The sequence below is a fragment of the Dermatophagoides farinae genome, chromosome 9 (assembly GCF_024713945.1).
Source record: "Dermatophagoides farinae isolate YC_2012a chromosome 9, ASM2471394v1, whole genome shotgun sequence".
Lineage (NCBI taxonomy): Eukaryota > Metazoa > Arthropoda > Arachnida > Sarcoptiformes > Pyroglyphidae > Dermatophagoides > Dermatophagoides farinae.
In genome coordinates this window covers 2,308,130-2,332,587 of record NC_134685.1, presented here as the reverse complement: position 1 = coordinate 2,332,587, position 24,458 = coordinate 2,308,130, and the positions used below count along the sequence as shown (strand labels likewise).

The 24,458-nt window shown below is 28.5% G+C and overlaps 6 protein-coding genes across 6 annotated transcripts; 4 read left to right on the top strand and 2 right to left on the bottom strand.

The window, feature by feature from the left end:
- The first annotated feature begins 108 nt into the window (after positions 1 to 108).
- On the top strand, positions 109 to 5,134 carry LOC124497503 (uncharacterized). The gene is made up of 5 exons (XM_075733947.1): positions 109 to 1,353; positions 1,439 to 1,970; positions 2,049 to 3,827; positions 3,892 to 4,100; positions 4,162 to 5,134. The coding sequence occupies exons 1-5, from the start codon at positions 1,326 to 1,328 to the stop codon at positions 4,401 to 4,403; spliced, it is 2,790 nt and encodes a 929-aa protein (XP_075590062.1). The 5' UTR covers positions 109 to 1,325; the 3' UTR covers positions 4,404 to 5,134.
- LOC124497491 (Protein tyrosine phosphatase Meg2) lies at positions 5,012 to 12,336 on the bottom strand. Its single transcript, XM_047061148.2, is given in 8 exon segments — positions 5,012 to 6,846; positions 6,849 to 6,881; positions 7,081 to 7,227; positions 7,316 to 7,600; positions 7,667 to 8,891; positions 9,101 to 9,334; positions 9,903 to 10,620; positions 12,030 to 12,336. Coding segments are annotated over 7 exon segments (2,166 nt in total). The 5' UTR covers positions 9,945 to 10,620; positions 12,030 to 12,336; the 3' UTR covers positions 5,012 to 6,646.
- A 4,345-nt stretch (positions 12,337 to 16,681) lies between these two features.
- Positions 16,682 to 17,562, top strand: LOC124497501 (uncharacterized). The gene is made up of 2 exons (XM_047061159.2): positions 16,682 to 17,354; positions 17,428 to 17,562. Exons 1-2 carry the CDS (start codon positions 16,904 to 16,906, stop codon positions 17,553 to 17,555), a joined length of 579 nt encoding a protein of 192 aa, XP_046917115.2. The 5' UTR covers positions 16,682 to 16,903; the 3' UTR covers positions 17,556 to 17,562.
- Positions 17,547 to 18,919, bottom strand: LOC124497493 (deoxyribodipyrimidine photo-lyase). The gene is given in 2 exon segments (XM_047061150.2): positions 17,547 to 17,707; positions 17,710 to 18,919. Coding segments are annotated over 2 exon segments (1,371 nt in total).
- Positions 18,920 to 18,996: 77 nt separating this feature from the next.
- On the top strand, positions 18,997 to 20,401 carry LOC124497496 (protein lifeguard 1). Its single transcript, XM_075734079.1, has 7 exons — positions 18,997 to 19,129; positions 19,209 to 19,460; positions 19,526 to 19,585; positions 19,652 to 19,742; positions 19,814 to 19,939; positions 20,015 to 20,152; positions 20,223 to 20,401. Exons 2-7 carry the CDS (start codon positions 19,234 to 19,236, stop codon positions 20,370 to 20,372), a joined length of 792 nt encoding a protein of 263 aa, XP_075590194.1. The 5' UTR covers positions 18,997 to 19,129; positions 19,209 to 19,233; the 3' UTR covers positions 20,373 to 20,401.
- Positions 20,402 to 20,492: 91 nt separating this feature from the next.
- On the top strand, positions 20,493 to 23,922 carry LOC124497497 (ubiquitin-conjugating enzyme E2 R2). The gene is made up of 8 exons (XM_075734080.1): positions 20,493 to 20,914; positions 21,143 to 21,345; positions 21,635 to 21,797; positions 21,884 to 22,004; positions 22,278 to 22,364; positions 22,452 to 22,549; positions 22,630 to 22,764; positions 22,830 to 23,922. The coding sequence occupies exons 3-8, from the start codon at positions 21,715 to 21,717 to the stop codon at positions 23,071 to 23,073; spliced, it is 768 nt and encodes a 255-aa protein (XP_075590195.1). The 5' UTR covers positions 20,493 to 20,914; positions 21,143 to 21,345; positions 21,635 to 21,714; the 3' UTR covers positions 23,074 to 23,922.
- Positions 23,923 to 24,458: the final 536 nt, after the last annotated feature.

Genomic DNA, 24,458 nt, shown 5'->3' with positions numbered 1-24,458 from the left:
TGAGACATTTTATTAAAAAAAAAAAATTGTAGTAGCATAGTTATTTGTATAACACACTGGTTGCAATGCAACAATAACAACAATAACAACAACAACAACAACAACAGTAGCAGCAGCAACAGCAACAAAAAAACTCGCATCAATTGAAAGAACAAACGAATAAAATCTGTTGTCATTCTGTCCATCCATCGAATGGAATCGAATCTAAAGCATCGAATAAAAAAATATGTATCCATGTTTTTGTCTTGCTATCTTTTTTTCTCTGTGTTTATTATTATTAAATTTCAATATTTTTATTTGATTTTCAATTGAAAAATTCTTAATGAAACAACAACATTTCAAGACACAATGATACACGTATATTTTATAATGAATTGTTAATCAATGTGTTGTATTGAATCGATCGCTATTGCATCGATATTCATTCATTTATTCATTCATTTTAAAATTGTAGTGGTTGATGATTAGTGATTGGTTTTTTTTCCTACATTTTGTCAGTTAATCACAAATGAAGAATTCCACAATTCAATTGATTGGATTCATCATCATCATTCACCATTGGTCAACAAACATATACATGTGACGCATATATTCAATTCATTTATTATATTATATTATTGATGAAAGAAAAACTGGATAATAAAAGAGAAAAAATTCAGAAGCAAAACAAGAAAAAAAAGCTTGAAGCAATTAATTAATTCAGAATAATTTTTTATCATCATCATCATCATCATCAAGTATTAAATTGACTATATTGATTTTTTGTTTTTGCGAAACTGACAGTATATATAAATAATAATAATTCAGAAAAGCTAAAAGAGCCAAAAGAAAAACCTGTTAGCTCTTGTTTGTTTGTTTGTTTGTTTGCAATTATCATCATCATCATAATACAGAAATTGCAAATAATAATAATGCGAGCCATATGTATCAGCATTGAATTTGAGAATTGATGGTGTTTGCATGAAGAAATAATGAATGAGCAAAGATCATGTGCCTTTATTTTTTATTTTTTTTTTTTTTTGAATTCCAATTCCAATTACAAATCAAATCAATCATCAATGTTTATAAAATTCTAAAATATTCATCAACCCAGATAAACAAATAATCATTATATCTAAGACATATATACAAAATCGATAAATTGAAATTCAATTTTCAATGTTTAAATCAACATTATTTTCATTTTTTGAATCACCATCATCATTGTCATCATCATCATTCTTTATGATTCAAAAACAAATGTCATGTGAATACAATCGTTATCATCATCATCATAATAGAAAAAGAAAAGTAAAATAAACACACACATATATAAAAAATAAATAATGTTGTCCGCTGATACAAATAACAAATGTATGTTTAGCGTAAAAATTTTTTTTTCATTGATTCATTTTAATAATCTATTTTTTTCCCCTCATTGTTAAAATCCACTTTATAGCATCAGGTCTTTATACATGTCAAACATGTAATTCAATATTCACATGTTTGAATTATTATCAAAAACATCGACAACAACATGCCGAAACGGAAGGTGTAAAGCTATTAACTTGTTCACATTGTACATATGTATCGGATAATGGATTCCATTATAATTGGCATATTATGTCACATGCATCATCACCACCACATCGGTGTGATGTTTGTGCACCTAATAATCAACAATCAACGAATAATGAACAGTTTTTAACATCATCCACATCATCATCATCATCATCAACAACAACGACGACGGCGACGACGATAGCTTCAAATACGACCACGATATTATCATCAACAACATCATCATCATTGACGAATCATCAATTGAATAAAAATTTTACCAATTTTAGTGATTCAAATCATCATATTCATCAAAATAATCATTTATCATATCATCATTTTTCTAATAACGGTTCTTCCATCAATGGTATTGATCAATCATTTATACCGAATCGAATATCCAATACAATCATTTCGAATGATGGAAAATGGTATGATTTGTTTTTCGTTTTTTTTAATTGTTTGTTTGAAAAAAACAGCATTTTATAATGATTTTTTTCCATTTCTAGTCGTTCGATTGCAACTGAAACCGACGATGATCTCATTCTTGAATCACAGCTTTATTCACCGACACCTGTAGATGAATCGCCATGTCCAACATTTTCAATAGTGAAAAATTCATCACCCATTTTGAAAGGAAATAATTTTCCTTTATCTATCAATCGTCATCCTCATGATAATTATGATACTAGACAATTATTTGATTCACATTTACAGCAACAACAACAACAATCTGATGATCAAGATCAAGATGATAATGCTACAATCATCGATGAAAGTGTTGAGGATGTAGAAGAGGAACTGGTTTTAGATAATAGTAATCATTGCGATAATGAGAATGGTGATTATGATGATGAAGAAACTGATGAGGAAACCGATGTTGATGAAGAACCAACTCTGCAGTATCAACAACAACAACAACAAGTGTGTGATATGAATGGTGGAATTTTACATCAAACTCAACAACATCAAGACTATTATGGAATTGATGAAAATGTTGATGACAATCATATCGGCGATGAAGAAGAAGATGATGAGGAAGATGATACTGGTGATGGTAATGAAAATGTTATTCATCAAGAACAATTTCATCTACAACAACAACAAGAATTTGATAATAATCATCAACATTTCGATATACAAAATCATCAATTAATTTCGAACGTACATAGTAATGAGCAACATATGATTGTTACGGCTGCTGACAATGATGACCTTAATAATGAAGACGATGATCATCAGCCTGATCTTATTGGTTTCGATGATGATGAAGACGATGATGATGATGATGACGATGATGATGATGATGATGATGAAGATGATGAAGACGAGAATGATGAGGAAGCGGGAGAAGAAAATGGTGAAAATATAACCAAAAATAATTGTGATATACAAATGCCACAAACTCAAACACAGCAGCGTCAACAGGTTTCTGCTGATATTTATGATTTTAATAGTGATGAAGATTTGGATCAACAACATCCACCACAGCTCAATATTTCGTCTAAATCTTTTAATTTATCATCTTCAAATCAGCATCAACAATTACCAAATTTATCTCATCATCATCAGCATCAATTGCAGCCCGAACGATTTTTAAATCAAGCTCAACCACATCATCTTCAGCACCATCATCAATCCATTGCACAAGGTCTTCCTATACAAATTCCCAATTCGAATGCTAATGGAAATCAGCAACAACAGCCTCAACCTATTCATCACAATTCAAATGCACAATCATCGCATAACCAGACTCATTCAGGTCAATCATTACCTACAGCGGCGTTCACAATAGCTCATCCTAATTTTTTATTTCCAAATGCTGCTGGTGCTGCAGTCACTACTGGTCAATTATTAGCGGCAGGTCCTCATCCACAAACTAATCCAACAATTGCGGCTACAGCTGCAGCAGCGTCAACGAATCCACAAGGTGCTGCTGCAATATTTAATCCTAATGCGACATTTACAACCGCTAATGGTCAGATGGTTCAATTAGTTTCTTTACAGCCATTTGCACATCGAACGGGAAATCCCGGACAAACAGCAACTCCATTTTTACAATCTGCTCAAACGAATGGTGGTACTCAAATCAATAATGGATTACCAGGCCTCTCCAGAGTACCATCATCAGCTCAAAATAAAATCGTGCATTCGCAGCTGCCATCAACAAAGACTTCTAAAAATCAACAAGTTCCATCAGGATTGGGGGTAGCCAAAAAAACGCAGAAATCAATTAAGCCTCATTCATCTTCTTCCGCCTCAAATAACACGAATATCGCAGTGTCAAGGTTTGTTTCTAAAAAGAAGATTTGCATTTATTAACATGATCGATTTTTTCCTTTCACTTCTTAGCCCAAATGGCTCATTATCTCCAACAGAATTAGCGAATACCCTCGGTAGTGCCATCACCAAAATTATTAGCCCCAGTGATTATAAACCGATGAAAGGAAAAGGAAAAGGAAATCGAAAACCAAGAATATCATTCATTTCTGTAGTCAATGGTATAACGCTTGGTTCCGATGGTATTCGTAGAAAATTTCATTGTTCACATTGTGGTAACGGTAAGTCATTTGCCACCAATTATTATTATATTATTTATTCACCTTTGTTTCTGAACATTAGGTAAAAGTTTCAAGACGAAATCACATCTTCAACGTCATATGTTAACACATACAGGAGAGAAGCCATATCAATGTCAGGAATGTGGTTCGAAATTCAATCAATCATCATCATTACGTAATCATATTATTGCTATACATACGAAAAGATTTCCACACACCTGTACGGTTTGTGGTAAAGGTTTTTTAATGCCGGCCGTTCTACAGAAACATCTTTCTGCTACTGGCCATCAATCAGAAATTTGATCAATCATAATCGAATATACTGATGGAAATGATTATATTGATAAAACGAAAATTCAAATCACTAATAACTGCGACAACGAAAAAAAAATGCAATAATCATATTCGAAACCAATTGATGAATTGATTGAAAATAAATATGGCCAAATTACTTTTTATGGTTGCCATATTTAATCCCACCCACCAGCAAGAGTGTTTCAAATGAATACTTATAATAGGTCCAGTTTTTTTTCGAACATCATTGCCAAATATTTTTTTAAAAAAAAGCAACATATTGGACCAAAAAAAAAAAATGGCATACATGCCATACAATTGAATATTTTTTAAATCAAACATTTACAATATTGAAATTTCCATTTTTGTTTTATCAAAAATGAAAATGGTCATTTGTTTTTTATATGAAATCACAATCATTTATCGCATTCTTCCTCTCTCTCTCACTCTCATTTGCTCGCTCTGTAAAATAATTTACATCAACTTTTTTTTTATCGAAAAAAAAACAAATGAGAAACAAGAATCTTGTTCTGGTTCTCATTTTCATATATATCCATATTATTATTATTATTATTGATTTTATCATTTGAACGATGATGAAAAAAAAATCTCAAAGATTTATTCATGACTGAAAATAATTTTTATTATTATTATATTGATGATGAAAGTTTTTAAATAATGATGATAATTCAATAATTCAATTCAATAATAAAATTATTTTTGTACATCAGAAAAAAAAATTTGTTTGTTTGTTTTTTGCTTGCTGGTTTGTTTGTTTGTTTGGTGATGATATCTTGGTTTTTCAGATAGAATTCACATTTTTGAAAACAGAGATACAAAAAAAAAATAATGGAAAACGGTTACTGATGATGGTCATCAATAATTTCAAATGTGATCATGATGATTTTTTTTTGGATGTTTGTTTGTCATATATATAATTTGTATCTTCAATGAATGATTTGGATCTCGAGAAAAAAAAAGTTATAAATAAAATGATGATGATGATGATTGATCAAGAATGATGAACGAATTTTTTTTTCGAAAAAAATGGTGATGATGAGTGTTATGGAAAAATGGTTTTTTTTTGTTCATTTCAAAACATTAAATTGACGTGTATATGTGCGTGTGTATGTGTGTAATTGTCAAAGTTCAAAAAAATTACAAAATTTAAAAAAAAACAACAAATTCAAATTCAGACTTATGAAATGGCAATTAAACTAAAAAAAAAAAAAGTTGTTGGTAGTTGAAAGGAAAATGGTTGAATTACAAAACAAGAAGAATTAGTTAATGACACACACACACACACACAGAGAGAGAAAGAGAAAATGTTTTGTTGGATTCTACATTCTGACAAATTGGTGATTTTCTTGTTGATCCAAATGGCCAATTATCATTGATAAAAAAAAACATTAATTATTGCCAACATTTTAAACATGATTATAAATGGCAATGACAAATTGCAATGAATAATTCTGGATAAAAAATCACCACGTTTATGATGATGAGCTCCTATATAAGCTCATTGCGTGTGCAAAAAAAAAAAATTCAAATCTCTTTTGACAGTTTTCATCACATCAATTGATTCACAAATTTTTGTATTTAGTAAATTTTGGAAAAAAAATGTTTTTATCGAAGAGTTTTTTAGCTGGAAAAAAATTTCTTCTTTCTTTTTTTTTTGATTGATGATCTAAGCGATGAGGAGAAAAAATTGATTTGATTCGATAGGGCAGATTTCGATGAATGTCACACATACACACAAACAAAAAAAACATTTGTAGATTTGTAGACAACAACAACAACAAAAAAAAACTGTACTTTTGGTCTGTGTGTGTGTGGTGTGTGTGTACGTGCAAATATAAAGTTTCAAAAAAAATGATACTAAATTGATTTGAATTCATGCAAAAAATAAAAATAAAAATAATTATGCAACTTTGAATGATAAATTTGATTGCTAATTTCTACAAGTATTTTGGCTATTTAGAAGAAAAAAAATTGACAAATTCAAGTGAGTGTTTGTATATGTTTGTATTTTGATCACTATGGTTTCTGGGTTCAATCACATTTTGTTGTCAATTGATTAGCGGGATTTGATAAATTATTGAAAAAAATTGGGTCGATTTGTTAGTTTCCGTGTTTGTGATGTGTGTGTGCATGTGTTATATGAGTTTTTTTTGCAGTGGATGATTAATTTTCATCTTTTGTTCACATACAACAATTCATTGTGATAAAAGATGGATGTAATCGATATGAAATCAATCACCATCAGTATCTGATTGATCACTTTCTTCAAATTTTGTTAAATTTACATTTTCCAATAGACCTTTCCACATTGCATATTCAAGTACGGCTAAACAACAGAATACATATTGATCGGGCATCTGAATACTATAGGCACGTTGTAGACGAATTTTTTCAACAGTTTTTTTAATATCAATACGATTACGATCATCTAACGTTGTATGCTGATATCAATAGTGATAAATGTGCCTATATAAAGAAAAAAAAATAGAAAATGAGAACAATGAACAAAAAAAATACGAAATAAAATATTTATTGATCGATCGAAAAAATATAGGGGTGATGACAACAACACACACACACAAAAAAAAAGTCATCACACACATATCAATCAATCAAATTCTATCATCAACAAAACAATCGACAAAAACAACAAAAAAAAACATACCAGTTCGACCAATGCCCGCACTACAATGGACAACAATTGGTGGTCCTAAAGGATGGCCTTTCCAATCAATCGTTTTTAGATATTGTTTCTGATAATCTCGAACTTTTTGTCGAAATTCGAGCATTGCAATGGCTGATTGTGGAACACCTGTTGTTTTTATTGATTGATTGAGAGAATTTAAAAAAAAATTAATTTTTTTCCTTTTTATTAAAAAAAAAATAAATAAATAACGAACCAAAATCAGGCCAACTAGTAAATTGCATATGAACAATAGTACGACGTTCATTCGTATCAGTATTGACCAATGTTAGATTGGATATCATCCAATCTTTATCCTGATCAACATGATTATTGATGATAAGAAAATTACCAAATTTCAATGTTGCTTTCTCATCTAATGGCCAATATTGGCCACATTTGGCACGACATCTTTCCATTGTTCGTGTAGTCATTACAATCACAATTGTTTTATTATACCAAATACATCTCCAAAAATCAACAAATGTTTTTGTCAATGGACCTTTTTTTCAGGAAATGATTGGAAAACATATTAATATATGTAAATATTAAAATTGGATTCAATTACCTTGTGTTGAAATGAAAGCTCGTTTCTGTCGATAACCATCAACATAATTGGCATTAATATAATCAGAATTAGGATCATTATCAATCATTGGTAATCGTACACGGCTATGATCATAGCTCAATACATCAACATAACGATTTTTCTGTTGATTAGCTTTATTACGTGCCGTATCAAATGTACCGGTAGGTGGTGTCATTTTTATTTCATTATATTCATCAAACATTCCTTTACGTTTTTTTTGATTAAGATGTTGTAGAAATTCTTCTAATGTAATGCCTTCAATATCATCATCAATTTCTTCATATATTTCTAAAAATGATTCAATTTCATTTGGTTGACCAATCGGTGATGGACCATTATCAACATCAACATTGTTATTATTATTATTATAATTAACATTATTATTATTCATAATAGTCTGTATTGTTGTCATATTATTACAACCATTGATTAATGGTGAAGGAAATGATGTTGTTGTTGTCGTTATATCTGAATTATTATTATTATTACTATTCACAGAATGGTTATCATTGTTTAGAAAATTATTCATAAATGAATGTTTGGCCAATGTTGATGATAATATTGTTGTTGATGATGATGATGATGATGATGATGATGATGAGGATGTTGATGAAAATGTATTATTTTTCATTGTACCAATTGGTGAATTATTCAATGATGATACATTCGATGATGGTGGTGTTGGAAACAATGTTTTATCCGATGGTAATGATGGACATAGATCACCCATATCATTTTTATGTATCTGTAAACAATGTTCTAACCATTGTTGATGATTAATTTGATATGTACCACCGAGATCTATTGGTATTAATTCTGTTGTTATATGTAATGATAATTGTGATAAATTAATCATATGTACACGATCTCTTAATTTATCTCGTATGAAAAATTGTAATATTCGAAACGGTGTTTTAAACCACATTGGTGCCGATAATATTAAAACTTTTTTCAATCTTCCTGGATATGCACCTTTTAATAGATTTAAAATTTTATGACTTAGTTCATAATCAAAATTATTATATTTTGATCCAATCATATTATAAATAAATATGATTCCGGATTTTTGTGCTTGAACATCGTCTAATGCAACATCCAATTGATAGACGACACCTTGTAATGTTGTTTGATGTGTCGTTTCCTGTGGTATATGTTTGCCAGCGGAAAACATTGCAATCATTGAACCAGTCCTATCCGGTTTTGGCTTTAATACATACATAAATACACAGAGAGACACAGAGAGAGAGAGAGAAAACACCAAAATCACAATCAATGACAATAATGAATGACAACGAAATGTGTATATATATTTTCAAAAACGAGGACAGCACATGTGGATAAAAGAAAAAGTGAAATGAAATGAAATTGATTGATAGTTGAATGAATATAAACATTATATCTATATATACTTACAAGTATTGTAAATTTTCCCGTTTCCAATTCATGTTTTAACGGATCCTTTAATGGATCAAATTTTACTAATCCTTCACGAAATCTTATCGTTTCATGTGATTTATATAACATTAATGAACGATCTAGATCAAATTTACGTGCCATTAAAAATTTACATGCTGTACGTGCACGCATTAATGGTTCATTATTCTGTATACGTGATCTATTGACCGCTTGAAGAAAATTATTTAATATCTGAAAAAAATAGTAAACAAAAAAAAAACAAAATAAATTTTCATTTTCATATAAATATTGCACTTTATCAGCTGACTCATGGATTGGCCGAAAATGATAAAATATAAAAAAAAGAAGAAAATTCTTTCGACACACACACACATCATGATAATCATCTATTTTCACTTTCATGCAGTGGTATTCAGGTACAGGTATTACCAAATACCATTATTTATCATTTTTACGGTTCTAATCGACTTTTAAATGATTTGAATGATGAAAAAAAACAATAATCGATAATAACAATAACAAAGCAGTAGGTATAAGTGGTTACAATGTTTATAAAAAAAATCATCATATTTCTTGAATCAAATTTTTCTGATGAAATCTACTAAAGAAACCAGAAAACGTATTGTAAGTGAAAAAACAAAAACTGGTAAAAACAAGATACAACTAGCTATATAATAACTACTCAAAATTGAAACAACTACACTACTGCATACATACAGAGGTAAAGATAATATTGGAAAGAAACCAGAATAGGTATTTTTTGTAAAACAAAAACGACTAAAAATGAATAAATGCAAACCTTTTCTTGTTCCGGTGTAATTATATCAGGTAAAACATCCATGATAATGATGATGGCAAATTATTATATTATTATTATTATTATCAAACAGTGATTATTATTGGCAATAATTCAATTTTTTTTTTTGAATTGGATAAAAAATTCGAAGAAAATGTACTTTTCTTCGTCGTCGTCGTCGTAGTTGTTATCGTTATTGATTGAATGCACTCACTCACTCACTCACATACACAATTTGAATAAATTAAAATTCAACAGAATGGCCAATAAGATTTCCGTTGACAAATCAAAAACAATATATATTGGTTAATGTTGATTGGCTATATAATACAAATGAATATATATGAAATTGACATGTGTAGAAATAATAAGAAAAAAAAGGTAGATCGATATTTAAAAAAAATGATCATTAATTGATTGATTAGAAATTTTTCTTGTCATCATCATTATTATTATGATTGTCGTATATGCTTATTATACAAGTATATGTTGTTTCCATTTTCATTCAGAGTTTTTTTTTTTGTTTTGCTGTTCACCATTAATATCACCATTTCCGTCGTTGTTGTTGTTGTTGTAGTTGTAGTTGTAGAAAAGATTTAATCAATTGATGAATGGCAAAAAATTTCAAATTGAATTGATTTTCAATCATCATTGATCATGCCGGTTTGCCGTATCCTTTGTTGTTGTTGTACTTGTTGTTGGTGATAGAAGCCATAGAATTCTAGAAAAAAATAAAATTAAAGAAAATCAATCAATCAATCATCATATATAATGGATAAAATGTTCACATCTAATCATCATCGATTCAATTATCGATTAGATGATAATAATATTCAAAAAGTGTAAAAAGAAATTTTAGCCAAAAAAAAGAACTACATTATAATTGATCAATGATGGTAAAAGAAAATTTTTTTTCCCATCATTTTTCATCCAAATAATACTGACCACATCAACAACAAAATAACAATCAACAAGTGAAAAAATTAAAATTTTCCAATTTTTTTTTTAAAAACAGGAATACAAAAACGAATTATTATATTATCATCATGTTGCTAAAGCGTGACACACAATGTGCACATTTCAAAATTAAAAAAAAACACATGCCACACATTTTCAAAATATAAAGACATGTAAAGCGTGTGTGTGTGGGTTACATTACAGAACCAACAGCAGCATATTCAATTCAAAAAAATTGAATAAACGTCTTGGATTGATTGTTCAATCAAAATTCATGTAGAAAAATTCGTGTAGGTTGTGTGTGTTTACGTGTGTAAAGGTGTGATTTTTTTTACCATTGTTTTTATAACGAAAAAATTAAAAATAACCACAACAAAGTAAAAAGAATCGACAAAAAAAAAATTTTGCTCACACACACACACGCATCGTAAATTCAAGATTCTAAAACATGAGAAAAAAAAACTATCAAATTCTGGATGTGATTACAACACAAATAAATAATCGAAACGGAAATAGCAGCCGATATTGTTGACGTTTTTCAATATTGAATACCATTATAGCATCAAGTCAATGAATGATTTTACACACACACACACACGTGTTACACAATGCTTTAATCATTTTTTTCATTTCTCACTGATTATATAAATGATGATGATGATGAAAACAGTGATGATTGACATATTGAAAAGATTGGAGAAAAATCCACTTATTAAAAAGAAATTGAAAAGGAAAAAAAATGATAACGATGACAAATTGATGATGATTATTGAAAATCAAGTGTATTTCAGATTCATGAGAAAAATTGAAAGATAATGATGATGATGACAACAATCTAATATATATATGAGTAACGAAAAGGGGAAAAAAACATTCGATGAAAAATTCTAGAGAAAAAATCAGTCATAAACACAAGTAAAGCAGTAATAAGAAAAAAAAAGGAATGAACAATTTACATGGAATTTGTCTTACACAAACAATACAATACAATACAATCATCATGACAGACGAAATGACTAAAGCTAACTCTACCAGATAATAATATAAAATTGAAAGGACAATATAAAGGGGCTACACACCAAAGGATGCAATATATTTCTAAATGAAGACAAAAAAAAAGAAAATCAGGTATTTTAATATAATAGTATATAGTATATATAAAACAACACATACCACAGACACTGGTGTACAATGAAATTCAATGCTCATTGTTGTTGTCGATGATGATGATGGTCATCATCATCTTCATAAATGGAAACCCACCACCACAACAACCACTTTCATCATCATCAACGATGACGATGATTTCATATTTCAATTGAATTTTGACTATTTACGATATTATGATTTGATGAATTGTTTTCTTATTCTTTTAGCTTTGATATAATCGTGGCCTTGATTGATTTAATATATATTACATAAACAGGGGTATATTATAATGATTGCCATTTTAAAATTTAAAAAATGAATGAATGAATGATAAACAGTTAAAAAAAAGAAAAAAAAAGAATGCCTTACCAAAACTACAAAAAATGATAATTATCGATAGTATCGATATATATATGATTCAAATGCAAAGAAAGTGAACATGTGTGTGTGTGATGATTATCACTGTGATTAACAAGAAGGAAAAAAAATAAAATTGAATTTTTTTTTCAAAATTAAATAATAAAAAGAAGAAAAAAAAATTACATAAACATCTGAAATCAATTCCAGTGAAATGAAATGATACAATGTTTTTATTTTTCTACTGATGTTCTTTTTTTTTTGGTTCATGATGATGGCCAAATAACAACGGTTTATATACAAGAGAAAGAGATAAAGAAAACAAGCACTTGTTCAATGAAATTCTTCAAAAAAAAAAAAAAAAAAAATCAAATTCAATCATCATTATCAACAAATGAAGATGATTGAAATTCTCAAGAAAACTTTTTTACATTTGAAGGTTATTGTTTGTATTTGATCTGTATGTGTGTTTGAGTGTGATCATCAATAGATAATCGATAGTAATTCTAGGAAAAATTTATTTATGTTTACTGTATAATATCTTTTCATCATCTTCAATGATAAGTTATGATTTTCATTCAAATATATAAATGATTATTATCATCATCTGATCAAAGTTAACGGATTAGATTTTTCTTTTTTTTCTAAAAAAAAGAAACCAACATCAAGATTAAAAAAATAAAAAAAAATGATCAATTTAATTGGAAATCAAATACAATGACAATCAAGAATTATATGGATCAGAAGACAAGATAATTACATCATCATGTTCATCAAAATATAACTATTCCACATGCAATAATAACCAGGAAAAGTCAGAATCGTTTCAAAAATAAAACATAGACATTTTTCTTGAGAACTTTGAATCATAATGTTGTTTTTTTTTTTTTGGTTCTGTCATTAAACTGATTTTGTTTTTGTTTTTTTGCAATCATTCTAGTCATTAATATTCTGGAAACAAATTTCCAATCTATCATATTAATCAATATAATATATAAATCAGTGTATATGGAATAAAGATCCAAACAAAAAACATCAACAACAACAACAACAACAATGAAACATAGTAGACAGATTACATTGGAAAAAAATGACAATTCATTCTCTCACTCTCTTTAGTCATTTACATTTATTTATTCATAGTTTGAATCAAAAAAAAAATAACAAAATACAACACATTAGACCTCAAGTATTCTGAATTTCAATTCAGATTCAAAGAGATGATGATAGTAGTAGTGGTGGTAATTCTTAAGCATTATATTTTCATTTATACAACAATCCATCATCATCATCATCATCAGGATCCTGATGATTCCAAGGAAATGCAATAAAAATGATTTTAAATGAATGAAAATTTTTTATAGTTTCACTCTGCATATTCATTTTTTTTTGTTTTGTTTTCATTGAGACGAAAACTTGAGAAAAAAAATGTCCATTTCATAGACAAAAAAAACAAACAACAACACATCTAATGTGCTTTTTCCCTAATGAATACCTATACCTACCTATACAGCCCTCCAACAAAATAATAAGAAAAACTGTTAACTGGAATACTGGATTGTAAATCCGTAGAGTAAAAAAGTAAATTTCCAGAGAACTGTTGTTGTTGTTGTTGTTGTTGTCGTTTGGATTTATGAAAGAATCTATCACGCAATATCAAGAATCATAAATATGATGAATCGAAAAATTTTGTCCATAGCAACTCGATATCGAAGTTATTTTTTTCCAACTGAACATTTAAAAAATTGAAAAATAAATTTCATTTTCAACATCAATGTTTTTGTGTTTGCGTGCAGTTAAGTCTACAGACAAACATACACACACACACATTATAATAATGATGATGATGATGAAGGAAATTTAGACATGAAAAAGAAAAATTCATTGGAAATTCAAACAAACCAAGAATCGACAACAATAACAACAACAAAAAGATTATTATAATTTGAAATTCAAACCTAAAAAATTACTTCAAAATAAAATTAAATTTCCATGGAAAAATAATTAATTATAAAAGAATTTTTTTTTACTCAATTCAATTTTTTTTGTTTTCTTTGTATTTTTTTCATATTCAAATTACTGCCATCATCATCATCATCATCATCGAAGAAAGGATCAAAAATTCCTTGAGAATAAAATTCTAAACCAGAATTGCAAAAAAAAAATGAAAGAAAAGAAGATTATATTCATTATGGAAAATTTTAGACAAAATAGCGAATTTTGTCTTTATTATATATTATGATCATATGATTCATTTTCATTTTTTATTTTTTTTCCAATGAAAAATAGAAAAAGATGCTCAACATTGATATCGATATTTGTCGCATAATCCAATAGTATAATGTTACCATATTTTACATGGAATCTCTTCTTCTATCGATCGATTGATATTGTTCATCGTTTCTATAGTTAGTAGTTAAATAAGTAGAAATTATTGAGAAAAAACAAAGTAACAAAAAAAAAAAAAAAAACAATTTCATGTACGCATTTAGTTTCCATTCCTTGTTGAAATGCATACATTTTTGTTTGTACTATTCCTGGAACCAAGAGGTAGCTTTCTCTTTTCTAGATTATGAATTTAATGGAAAATTTTTACTTCATTCAATTCATTGCAATCAAAAGTGTGTGAAATAAAGAGAGAGAGAGAGAGAGAGAGAGAGAGAGAAAACATGTACATTGATAAATAGTTACAAATAAATTAAATTCCGTATATATTATGATGATCATGAATGATATGATATGAAATTCTTCAATTAATGATTTATCTATAAATAGTCTCTTTTCATATCATGATGATTCCAACATAATGATGGTCAGCAATTAGAAATTGGACATTTTGTTACAAACGGAATATACACACACATACACGGAGAGAAAGAAAGAGAGAATATTGGTTATTACATAATTCAGAATCGGGTTTTGATCGAAAATTCCAAAGAATTCATCAATATTTCTATTTTGTTGTCGTTGTTGTTGTTGTTATCATCATTTTAGATTGGCATGACTCTCAAGAAATTATTCTCATAATTCTGTATATATAGATCGAGAAAAAAAACAAAGAATCTATAGGGATATGGAAAAAACCTTTTTCCAAAGAATATTAATTTCACCAATTTTTTTCATGAATAAAAAACAATTTTTCTTATTAATGACGATTATCGAGAATCATCTAATGATGATAATATTATGTAAAAACAACACAATTCTTCATCATTGAATAGAATAAGCATTATGTGTGGCAAGAAATAATCATTGAAACGTTGTCGTCGTCGTCGTCGTCGCCACAATATATGAATAAATATTTTAAAAATATAAAAAAGTCAAATTCTAAAGAAAAATTTACACAGAATTCATTCATTCATGAATGATGATAATATATACATGTTTTATGATTGATAATAATAATGGATGGACTTACCATTAGGCTGTATATAAACTGGATGATTCAATCAGGAAGAAAAAACCACAACAACAAGAAAATGCACAAGAAACAATCGATTTCTTCGTCTTATTTGTTGTTTACTTTAAATTTTTTTTTTCTTATTATTATTACTACACTTGGAAAAAAGAACGTTTTCATTTCTTTTGTTTCATTTCATTACACAAAATGATGATGATGATGATGATCACTATTTCGGGCGTTGTTATTTATCATTTTGTTTTTTTTCTTTTGTTTTTAGCTTATGAATTGGATTCACAAAAACAAAAAAAAAATTGAACGTAAAAAAAACTGATGATTTGTAATGATTTTTTTTCTTTGTATTTTTTTTTCTTCGAGAAAATAATAATATTCCAATGATCCACAAATATATTCTTCCACTTCTTCTTCGGGAATGCTCAATACAAACAAACACAAACACACATACACCCACAAAACAAAATACACGGAAATCTAGAATTCTCGAATAGCTCGAAATGGACACACCAAACACACAGATACACATACACACACAAAAAGATAAATAGAAAAACAACACGACGACTTCGAATGAATGATTTCGGCAAAAAAAAAAAAAAAAAAAAAAGAAGCAGCAGCAGCAACAACACAACACAAACCTGATTTATTCATTTTTTTTTGTTTCTAATCTAGTGGTAGTGGCAGTTGTTATGGTAGTAGTAGTAGTAGTAGTCAACGTATATGTGAAAAGATTCAATATTTTTTTTTTTTAGAATTTCCTGATTATAAATTCTTTTATCTTTATATATATATATACTGCTACTACTGGAATTATTGGATATGCCACTTCCCCACCATTATCACACACACACCTTTTTTTGTCATGTGTATTTTTTATTATTATTATGGTGGTGGTATTTGATTTCAAATACTATTTTTAGAAGAAAAAAAAAATTTTTTTTTTGTTTCCTATTTAAATTCATTTCATTTCATTATCGTTCGAAATCTAATCTTGATTTAATGATATATGTGGTAAAAATTAATTAATCAAGATTAAAAATAAAAGATTCGATTTCATTTCATTTTTCAAAAAAAAAAAAAAAAAAAAACAACAAAATCAACAGAAAAGACACAAAAATTATTAATGCATGTAAGACGACGACAACGTAAACGTAAACAATCATCAAAACATCATGATGAGCCAAAATTTTTTGATCCAGAACGTGCATCATATCTACAAGAATTATATGATGAATTCAAGACAACAAAATGTCAAGATGCACGTCGACAAACATTGGCCAATTTGGCAAATTTTGCATATAATCCTGAAAATTATGGCCATCTAATTTCATCAATGTCAATACATTGTTCATTTTTACAATCAATCAATTCAGCTGATGATTTTATTGCCATCATATCGATAAAAGGATTATGTAATATGGCCATGCATCCAATGGTGGCTGAATTGATTGGAAAAAATGAATCATTAATGAAAATATTATCATGTATTGAATGTAGAAAACATTTAATCGATTTTATCATCAATGGATTACTTTTATTAATAATCGTCATCAAAGAAATGAATCAACCAATCGGTAATGGATATACAATTATGATTTGGAATTTATTTTTAACAACAAAAACATTTTTTGTTTTCATTTTTTTCAGATGAACAGATACGAATTCGATTGAAAACAATGATGACAACAATAAATAATGAAATTGATGATGTTCGTGTTCGAAATTATTGTCATTTGTTGTTAATGGATAATGTTGATGATAATAAATTATGCTAAACGTGGTTTTTTCAAATTAATCACTTTGGATGCAACAATAGCTTTAAATGTGGATAATGTACGTTCACGACTAGATTTAAAATCAATTATAGGTGCTGGATAATTATTTGGGCGAAGATTTGGTTGTTTAAACATATCTTGATGATGTTTCGTTTGGTTGGAAAATCAACAAGTTCTGGTAACCATTCACGTACATAGATACCTTGTGGATCAAATTTTTCACCCTGTAACATTGGATTAAATATACGAAAATATGGTACACTATCCGTACCACAGCCGGCAACCCATTGCCAACTGAATGGATTAACAGCTGGATCAGCATCAACAAGACAATCATAGAACCATTCTTCACCATGTTGCCATGGTATTAAAAGATTTTTAACCAAAAATGATGCAACCAACATACGAAGACGATTATGCATCCAACCGGTGGCCCAAAGATTACGCATAGCAGCATCAATAACCGGATAGCCAGTATTACCAGTTTTCCATGCTTTTAAATGATCATCATTAAATTCGGGCCAAAAATTACGATATTTTGGATTTAGTGGTATTTTCGTTAAATCCGGATGATTTCTATAAACATGATAAGCAAATTCACGCCATCCAAGTTCTGCACAGTAACGTTCATTTGATTTTTTAATATTCAATTGATCATACATTTGTCTGACACTAATTTCACCAAAACGTAAATGTGGTGATAATTTTGATGTACCATCTTCGCAGAAAAAATCTCTTTTATAATCATAATCAGACAATTTTGTTTTCACAAACAATTTAAATCGTTGCTGTGCTGCTTTTTCACCAATTTTCCAATATGGTGTCATTTTATTCCACCAATTAGTATCACCGGTCATCATTGGTAATTCATTATATTCATCAAATTCAATATCAACATGATGATTTTTTCTATTCCATTCAGGATTCGATAATGGTTTTACGGGCGAACAATTGGCACGAATAAATTTCCAAAATGGTGTAAATATTTTAAATTCTTTTGTCATATCTTGTGGTTCGAATATCAAATTAGCCATAAATGATTCATGAATATTAGCCATATCATCTGGTAATTCAAAATCCAATCCATTCGAATAGATTGTTTCAATTTCAATACGATCATTCAGATATTCAAACATTGTTTGAATGTTGGCTGAATCCGATAGATGAAGTAATGTTATCGCCGATTCATTAAGCTGTTGACGAAATAATCGTAAACTTTCACATAGCCACCATTTTGATGCTGAACCTAAACGTTTTTCCATAACATGGACAATGATTATCGGTTTTTGTCGTCGTGATGCATTATATAATGCTGGATTATCAAATTCACGTAGATCTTTTTGTAGTAATACTAAAGTGGCCATTTGTTTTTTTTTTGTTTTCGTTGATACAATATTGATTTCTAATTTTTTTGTTTTCCAAATCAAAATTCGAAATTCATGCCGAATGTTTGTGAATATATTATTTTTAAAACAATAACAATCGCAACGGTGGCGCCAACCAGTGTCGATTACTCGCAGTTATAAATTTCGAATTTTTTTTTGTTGTTGAAATCAATCAAATCTTACAAAAAGGTCAATGAATTGTATTGGTGATTGTAAAGCTAGTCTCGAATTTTTATTTTATTTTTGTTCGTATTTTTTTTTTATTTAGAAAACCAAGATCAATAATTTGATAAATGGTTGGCCATCATAAACATCAACGAAATCATTATTCACCGGATCTTGAATCCGGTAGTGTTAGTGGTGGTGGTGGTGGTGATGGTTATTCAAATTTAGATTCATCAGGTTTTACTGATTCATTTTCACGTGTTTCTATACGTAATGCATTTATTCGTAAAGTTTATGGAATATTGGCAATGCAATTTGCATTCACTACATTGGTTATACTGTTGATTAGATACAAGTGAGTATTATTCAAAGAATATGATCAAAGTCATTGATTTTTTTGTTTGTTTTCCATTATTGTAGCAAAGATTTCAATGAATATTTTAGTGGTCCAAAAGGAAATATAATCTATATTGCTTCATTGTAAGATCAATGTCAATTTTTGTGATTTTTTTTTTAAACTTTTGATTTACACACACACACACACAGGGTCGGTTATTTAGTCATCTATTTTATATTAATGTGTTGTGAATCATGTCGTCGTACGGTACCAAATAATTATGTTCTACTCACGATATTTGTAAGTTTTCGATTGATTGTTTTTTTTTGTAAAATTTTAATCATTGTTTTTTCATTTTACCATTCATCCAGACATTTTTCATGAGCATAACACTGGGTTGTGTTTGTTTACAATATGATTCAGATACGGTAATGTATGCAGCCGGTTTAACATTTATCGTTTGTTTATTGGTTTCAATATTCAGCGCTACTACATCGGTAATTACATTGTTATCGTCGTATAATAATAATTCTTAATAATGATGAATATTTTTATTTTCGCATCATCATTAGTTTGACTTTACAAAATGGTCATGGATCATGTTTATAGTTTTAATCATATTCTTTGTAGCTGGTATTGCCATGATGTTCATACAGAATCGTACTACACAAATTATTTATGCCGCTATTGGTGTTGTGATTTTTACCATTGTAATTATCTATTGCCGATTACAATATCATAATTCAATTGAATCTGAATTTTTTTTTCTGATTTTAACAGTATCTAGCAATCGATACACAAGCAATTATGGGTGGACGTGAAATAGAAATATCACCAGAAGAATATATTATGGCCGTCATTCAACTTTATATTAATATTGTCAATCTATTTATTTTGATATTAAGATTGATTTCGCTATCACGAAATTAATAGTATTTTGATGGTGTTGTTCAAATTAAAATCCGTAATAAAAAAAAAAAATTTCTTACGTCCTTTATGAACATGCCACGCGCGGTTGTATGGCAAAGAAACAAAAAAAAAAAATCAATGTTTACGTTGCGCTCGCCCGAATTTTTTTTTATTATGAATTCGACAAAGTAAAACAAAAACTACGACTACGACTACGACTACGACGACGACGATAATTGACGAAATATTCATTCATCATCATCATGCATGTGATTTTTATGTCTTATGAATGATAAAAAAAACCCGTAATAATAATTATATCGTTCAAATAAATAAAAAAAAACAAGCAAATTGATGCCACAGTTGTGCTGATCGTGGTAGTTGTGGTAGTAGAAGTGAATCCAATGATATATATTTATGATGTTCATGAACTCCTCTTATATTGATGATTGAAAGGAAAAAAAAAGAAGATCATTTTTCATTATCATTCGGGTATATATCTTATATATAAAACGAAGCAATCAAACAACGACAACAACAACAACAAAAAAACCGTATAACCCGTAGGTGTTTCGATGACGATGCTCCAAGTTTTTGTCATGATTATGATGATGATGACGATGATGTCTATATTTTGTCTTCTCCACTCCTCCTTTTTGATCATGATTTGATTTTTAATTTTTTTCTTTTTCTTGTTTTATCATCATCATCATCATCCAATTGGTATGTCACATCATCATCATCAACACTACGCATCGTTCTTCATCGTTTGTTGTCCTTTGTAAAGAAAGAAAGAAAAAAAAACTTAAGAATCCTTTTTTTCCTTCAAATGAAAAATTGATGAGAAAAATTATTTGAAAACAAGAGAAAAAAAAATCCATTTTAGACATTGAAATTTAAATTTAAAAAAAATTGTTTTCATCATCATCATCATCGCCATCAGCATCATCATCGTCATTATTATTTATCCACCAATTCTGAATAAGAATTTCAGGTATTTGATTCATTTGTTTTGGTTTCTGGTTTTTTTTTGGTCCTAAACTAACCTATAAGAATTTATGACGAAATCTATCTACGTTCTATTTGATGATTTATATGTGATTATTTTTTATTTTGTCCAGTTTTTTTTTCTCTTCTTACATTTGACATTTTCTTTCTTTATTTCTCGTTTCATTCTGTGTTTGTGTGTGTGTGGATGTTTTTTTTTTGCTACTTTAATAACAACAACATCGATGACGTCTTTTGTTTCTAAATTCATTTTTTCTTATTTTTTTTCCTTCTAGATTCTGTGGATTTACAAAAAAAAATTTAACGCCCACCGGAAAGTTTAATTTTTTTTCCGTCTTCACGATATATATATAAAATGTCCACATCAAATTCATCATCAGCAATGACTAGTCAAGCGAATGTTAGTACTATTCGTACATTGGCATTAGAATTTAAAAGGTATGTGTGGGTGTGTGTGTGTGTGTTTTCCAAATTCTGGTTTTATTTTTCATTTTTCATTTTAATTTTTTTTCCACTGGTTTCAGTTTACAAGAAGAACCAGTAGAAGGATTTCGTGTTAAATTATTAAATGAAGATAATCTTTTCGAATGGGAAGTGGCCATATTTGGACCACCTGATACACTTTATCAAGGTGGTTATTTTAAAGTAAGTCTATGATTGAATGAATGAATCCAATGAGGAAAATTTTTTTTTGTGTTGTTGTTTTTTGTTATTGTTGTTGATTGAGAAGAAAAAAAAAGACAGATGTTAATGAAATGAATGTGTAAAGACCTTGATCTAGTTTAGTTTTTGCAATTGAAGTGTGTAATATTTATTTATTTATTTTTTTCGGTTGCTCTGTCTCTCTCTCCGTATAGACATTGACCTTGTTTTTTTTGATTTATTTAAAAATGAAATTTTAAAATTTTTTTTTTCTAGGCCCGTGTTGCATTTCCACCGGATTATCCATATAATCCACCATCATTGAAATTTTTAACCAAAGTATGGCATCCTAATGTATATGAAGTAAGTTTTTTTATTATTATTATTATTTTCCTGATTCATATTTTCATTTCAATAATAATATTGATGATGATGATGATGATGATATAGAATGGTGATCTCTGCATTTCGATATTACATCCACCGGTTGATGATCCACAAAGTGGTGAATTACCATGTGAACGATGGAATCCAACACAGAATGTTAGGTATGAATTGTTAATTAATTTGATGAGTTTGATTTGTTAATTCTATCTATTTATTCATTAAACACAAACAAACATGGTAGAACAATATTGTTAAGTGTAATATCATTGTTAAATGAACCAAATACATCATCGCCAGCTAATGTTGATGCATCGGTTATGTATCGTAAATGGAAAGATTCAAAAGGAAAAGATAAAGAATATGAAAATATTATCAAGTAAGTACATGGTTTATTTTCATTTTGTCTATGATGATGACTAATTGTCTATTTTTTTTTAATAGAAAACAAGTTGCAGCAAGTAAATTGGAAGCAGAAAAAGATGATGTTATTGTGCCTACAACATTGGAAGAATATTGTATTAAACATAAACATAGGCCAGATTTAGATATGGATATAGCCGATTATTATGTTGATGAAGATTATGATGATGATGATGATGATGATTATGATGTTGATGATGATAATGATGAAGAATATTGTGATGAAGAAAAAGATGATGATGATAGTGGTAATGGTGAATCATAAAAAACAAAAACAAAAAAAATTTTGTCTCCAGAAAAATCAGAAACATTTTAGACATGTAAACAAATCAGCTGATGATGATGAAAATTCTTTCTCAATAATGTAAATTATTCTTTTTTTCTCTCTCACACACACAACCACACTCTTTTTCTCATTCGATAAAATTTTTAATCGATCATTCACATTTAATCAATCAATCAAACAAACAAACACAGTGACAAATGAGAATTCGCCTTGCTACTCATCATGATCATCATCGAAACTTATTGGATTGATCTATATATATTTTGTGCTGCATGTAAAAATGCAAAAAAAAAAAAAAATTTTGTCAATTCATTCATCAATTGATTGATTGATTTTTTGCCATCTACTAAAACTCATTTCATCATCATCATCATCATCCATAATCTACGTGATAAATAAATTTTAGGACACACACACTTACACACACACCACTAATTGTTTTAACTCATTCGATTTTTCTTTTTATTCAACAAAACGACAAAAAAAAGAAGAAATCTGACACATAAGGCACGAATACCGAAAAAAAAATGACCACCACTACTACCACCACCACCATCATCAAAACAATCACTTATCTACCGAATTTTAATCAATTTTCATTTAGCTTGAATTTTTTTGTTTTTTTTCTGACAAATTGACATTGTAATTCAAACACACAACACAGACACACACGCTAAAAAACAAGATGGAAAAAAAATTTTTTTCCCATACGAATACGATGATTTTGTATTATTACGAATTATGATAATCTCACACCACACACACATATGATACACTTTTATTGATTTGAAGAAAATAAAAATTTGACATTTTTTTCCAAAAAGAAAATCATTCTAAGAATGTTTTGTTTTTTATTTTTTTATTTGATAAATCTTAAAAATCAATTATTCATTTTTTCAATGATCTAGATTTCCGTTTCCGTTTATTACTTAAACTGCCACTACTACTTTTTTTGCTTCTATTATGATGATGACGACAATGATGATGATGACCACCACTACTGCCACCACCACCACCACAAGATTTATTCGAACGATTTGATTTTTTCAATGTTTTAATTGTCGATCTACTACTATTATTATTACTACTTAGAGCTTTTGATGAACCTAATGAAAACAATGTTTTCATCGATGATGATGATGATAATGATAATGATGATTTACGTGAACGACGACTAAATGATGATGATGATCTTGAACGGCCACCACAACAAACGTAAAAAAATACACCGAATAATATTGATATCATAATACAAAGGCCAGTAATAAAATCGAATAAACCCATTTTGTGTTGAAACAAAAAAAAAAATTCGACAATGTTTTTGAAAATTGGAATTTTTGATATATATCGATTTTAATAATAAA

Excerpts from the sequence above, each read along its gene's own strand:
- LOC124497503 (XM_075733947.1), top strand. The coding sequence starts at position 1,326 with ATGTTGTCCGCTGATACAAATAACAAAT. Across the intron at positions 1,354-1,438 it reads CGCTGATACAAATAACAAAT|CATCAGGTCTTTATACATGT; the intron begins GTATGTTTAGCG and ends TCCACTTTATAG. Across the intron at positions 3,828-3,891 it reads ACGAATATCGCAGTGTCAAG|CCCAAATGGCTCATTATCTC; the intron begins GTTTGTTTCTAA and ends TTCACTTCTTAG.
- LOC124497501 (XM_047061159.2), top strand. The coding sequence starts at position 16,904 with ATGCATGTAAGACGACGACAACGTAAACGTAAACAATCATCAAAACAT. Across the intron at positions 17,355-17,427 it reads AGAAATGAATCAACCAATCG|ATGAACAGATACGAATTCGA; the intron begins GTAATGGATATA and ends CATTTTTTTCAG.
- LOC124497496 (XM_075734079.1), top strand. The coding sequence starts at position 19,234 with ATGGTTGGCCATCATAAACATCAACGAAATCATTATTCACCGGATCTT. Across the intron at positions 19,461-19,525 it reads ATACTGTTGATTAGATACAA|CAAAGATTTCAATGAATATT; the intron begins GTGAGTATTATT and ends CCATTATTGTAG. Across the intron at positions 19,743-19,813 it reads ATGTTCTACTCACGATATTT|ACATTTTTCATGAGCATAAC; the intron begins GTAAGTTTTCGA and ends CCATTCATCCAG.
- LOC124497497 (XM_075734080.1), top strand. The coding sequence starts at position 21,715 with ATGTCCACATCAAATTCATCATCAGCAATGACTAGTCAAGCGAATGTT. Across the intron at positions 22,005-22,277 it reads ATCAAGGTGGTTATTTTAAA|GCCCGTGTTGCATTTCCACC; the intron begins GTAAGTCTATGA and ends TTTTTTTTCTAG. Across the intron at positions 22,765-22,829 it reads GAATATGAAAATATTATCAA|AAAACAAGTTGCAGCAAGTA; the intron begins GTAAGTACATGG and ends TTTTTTTAATAG.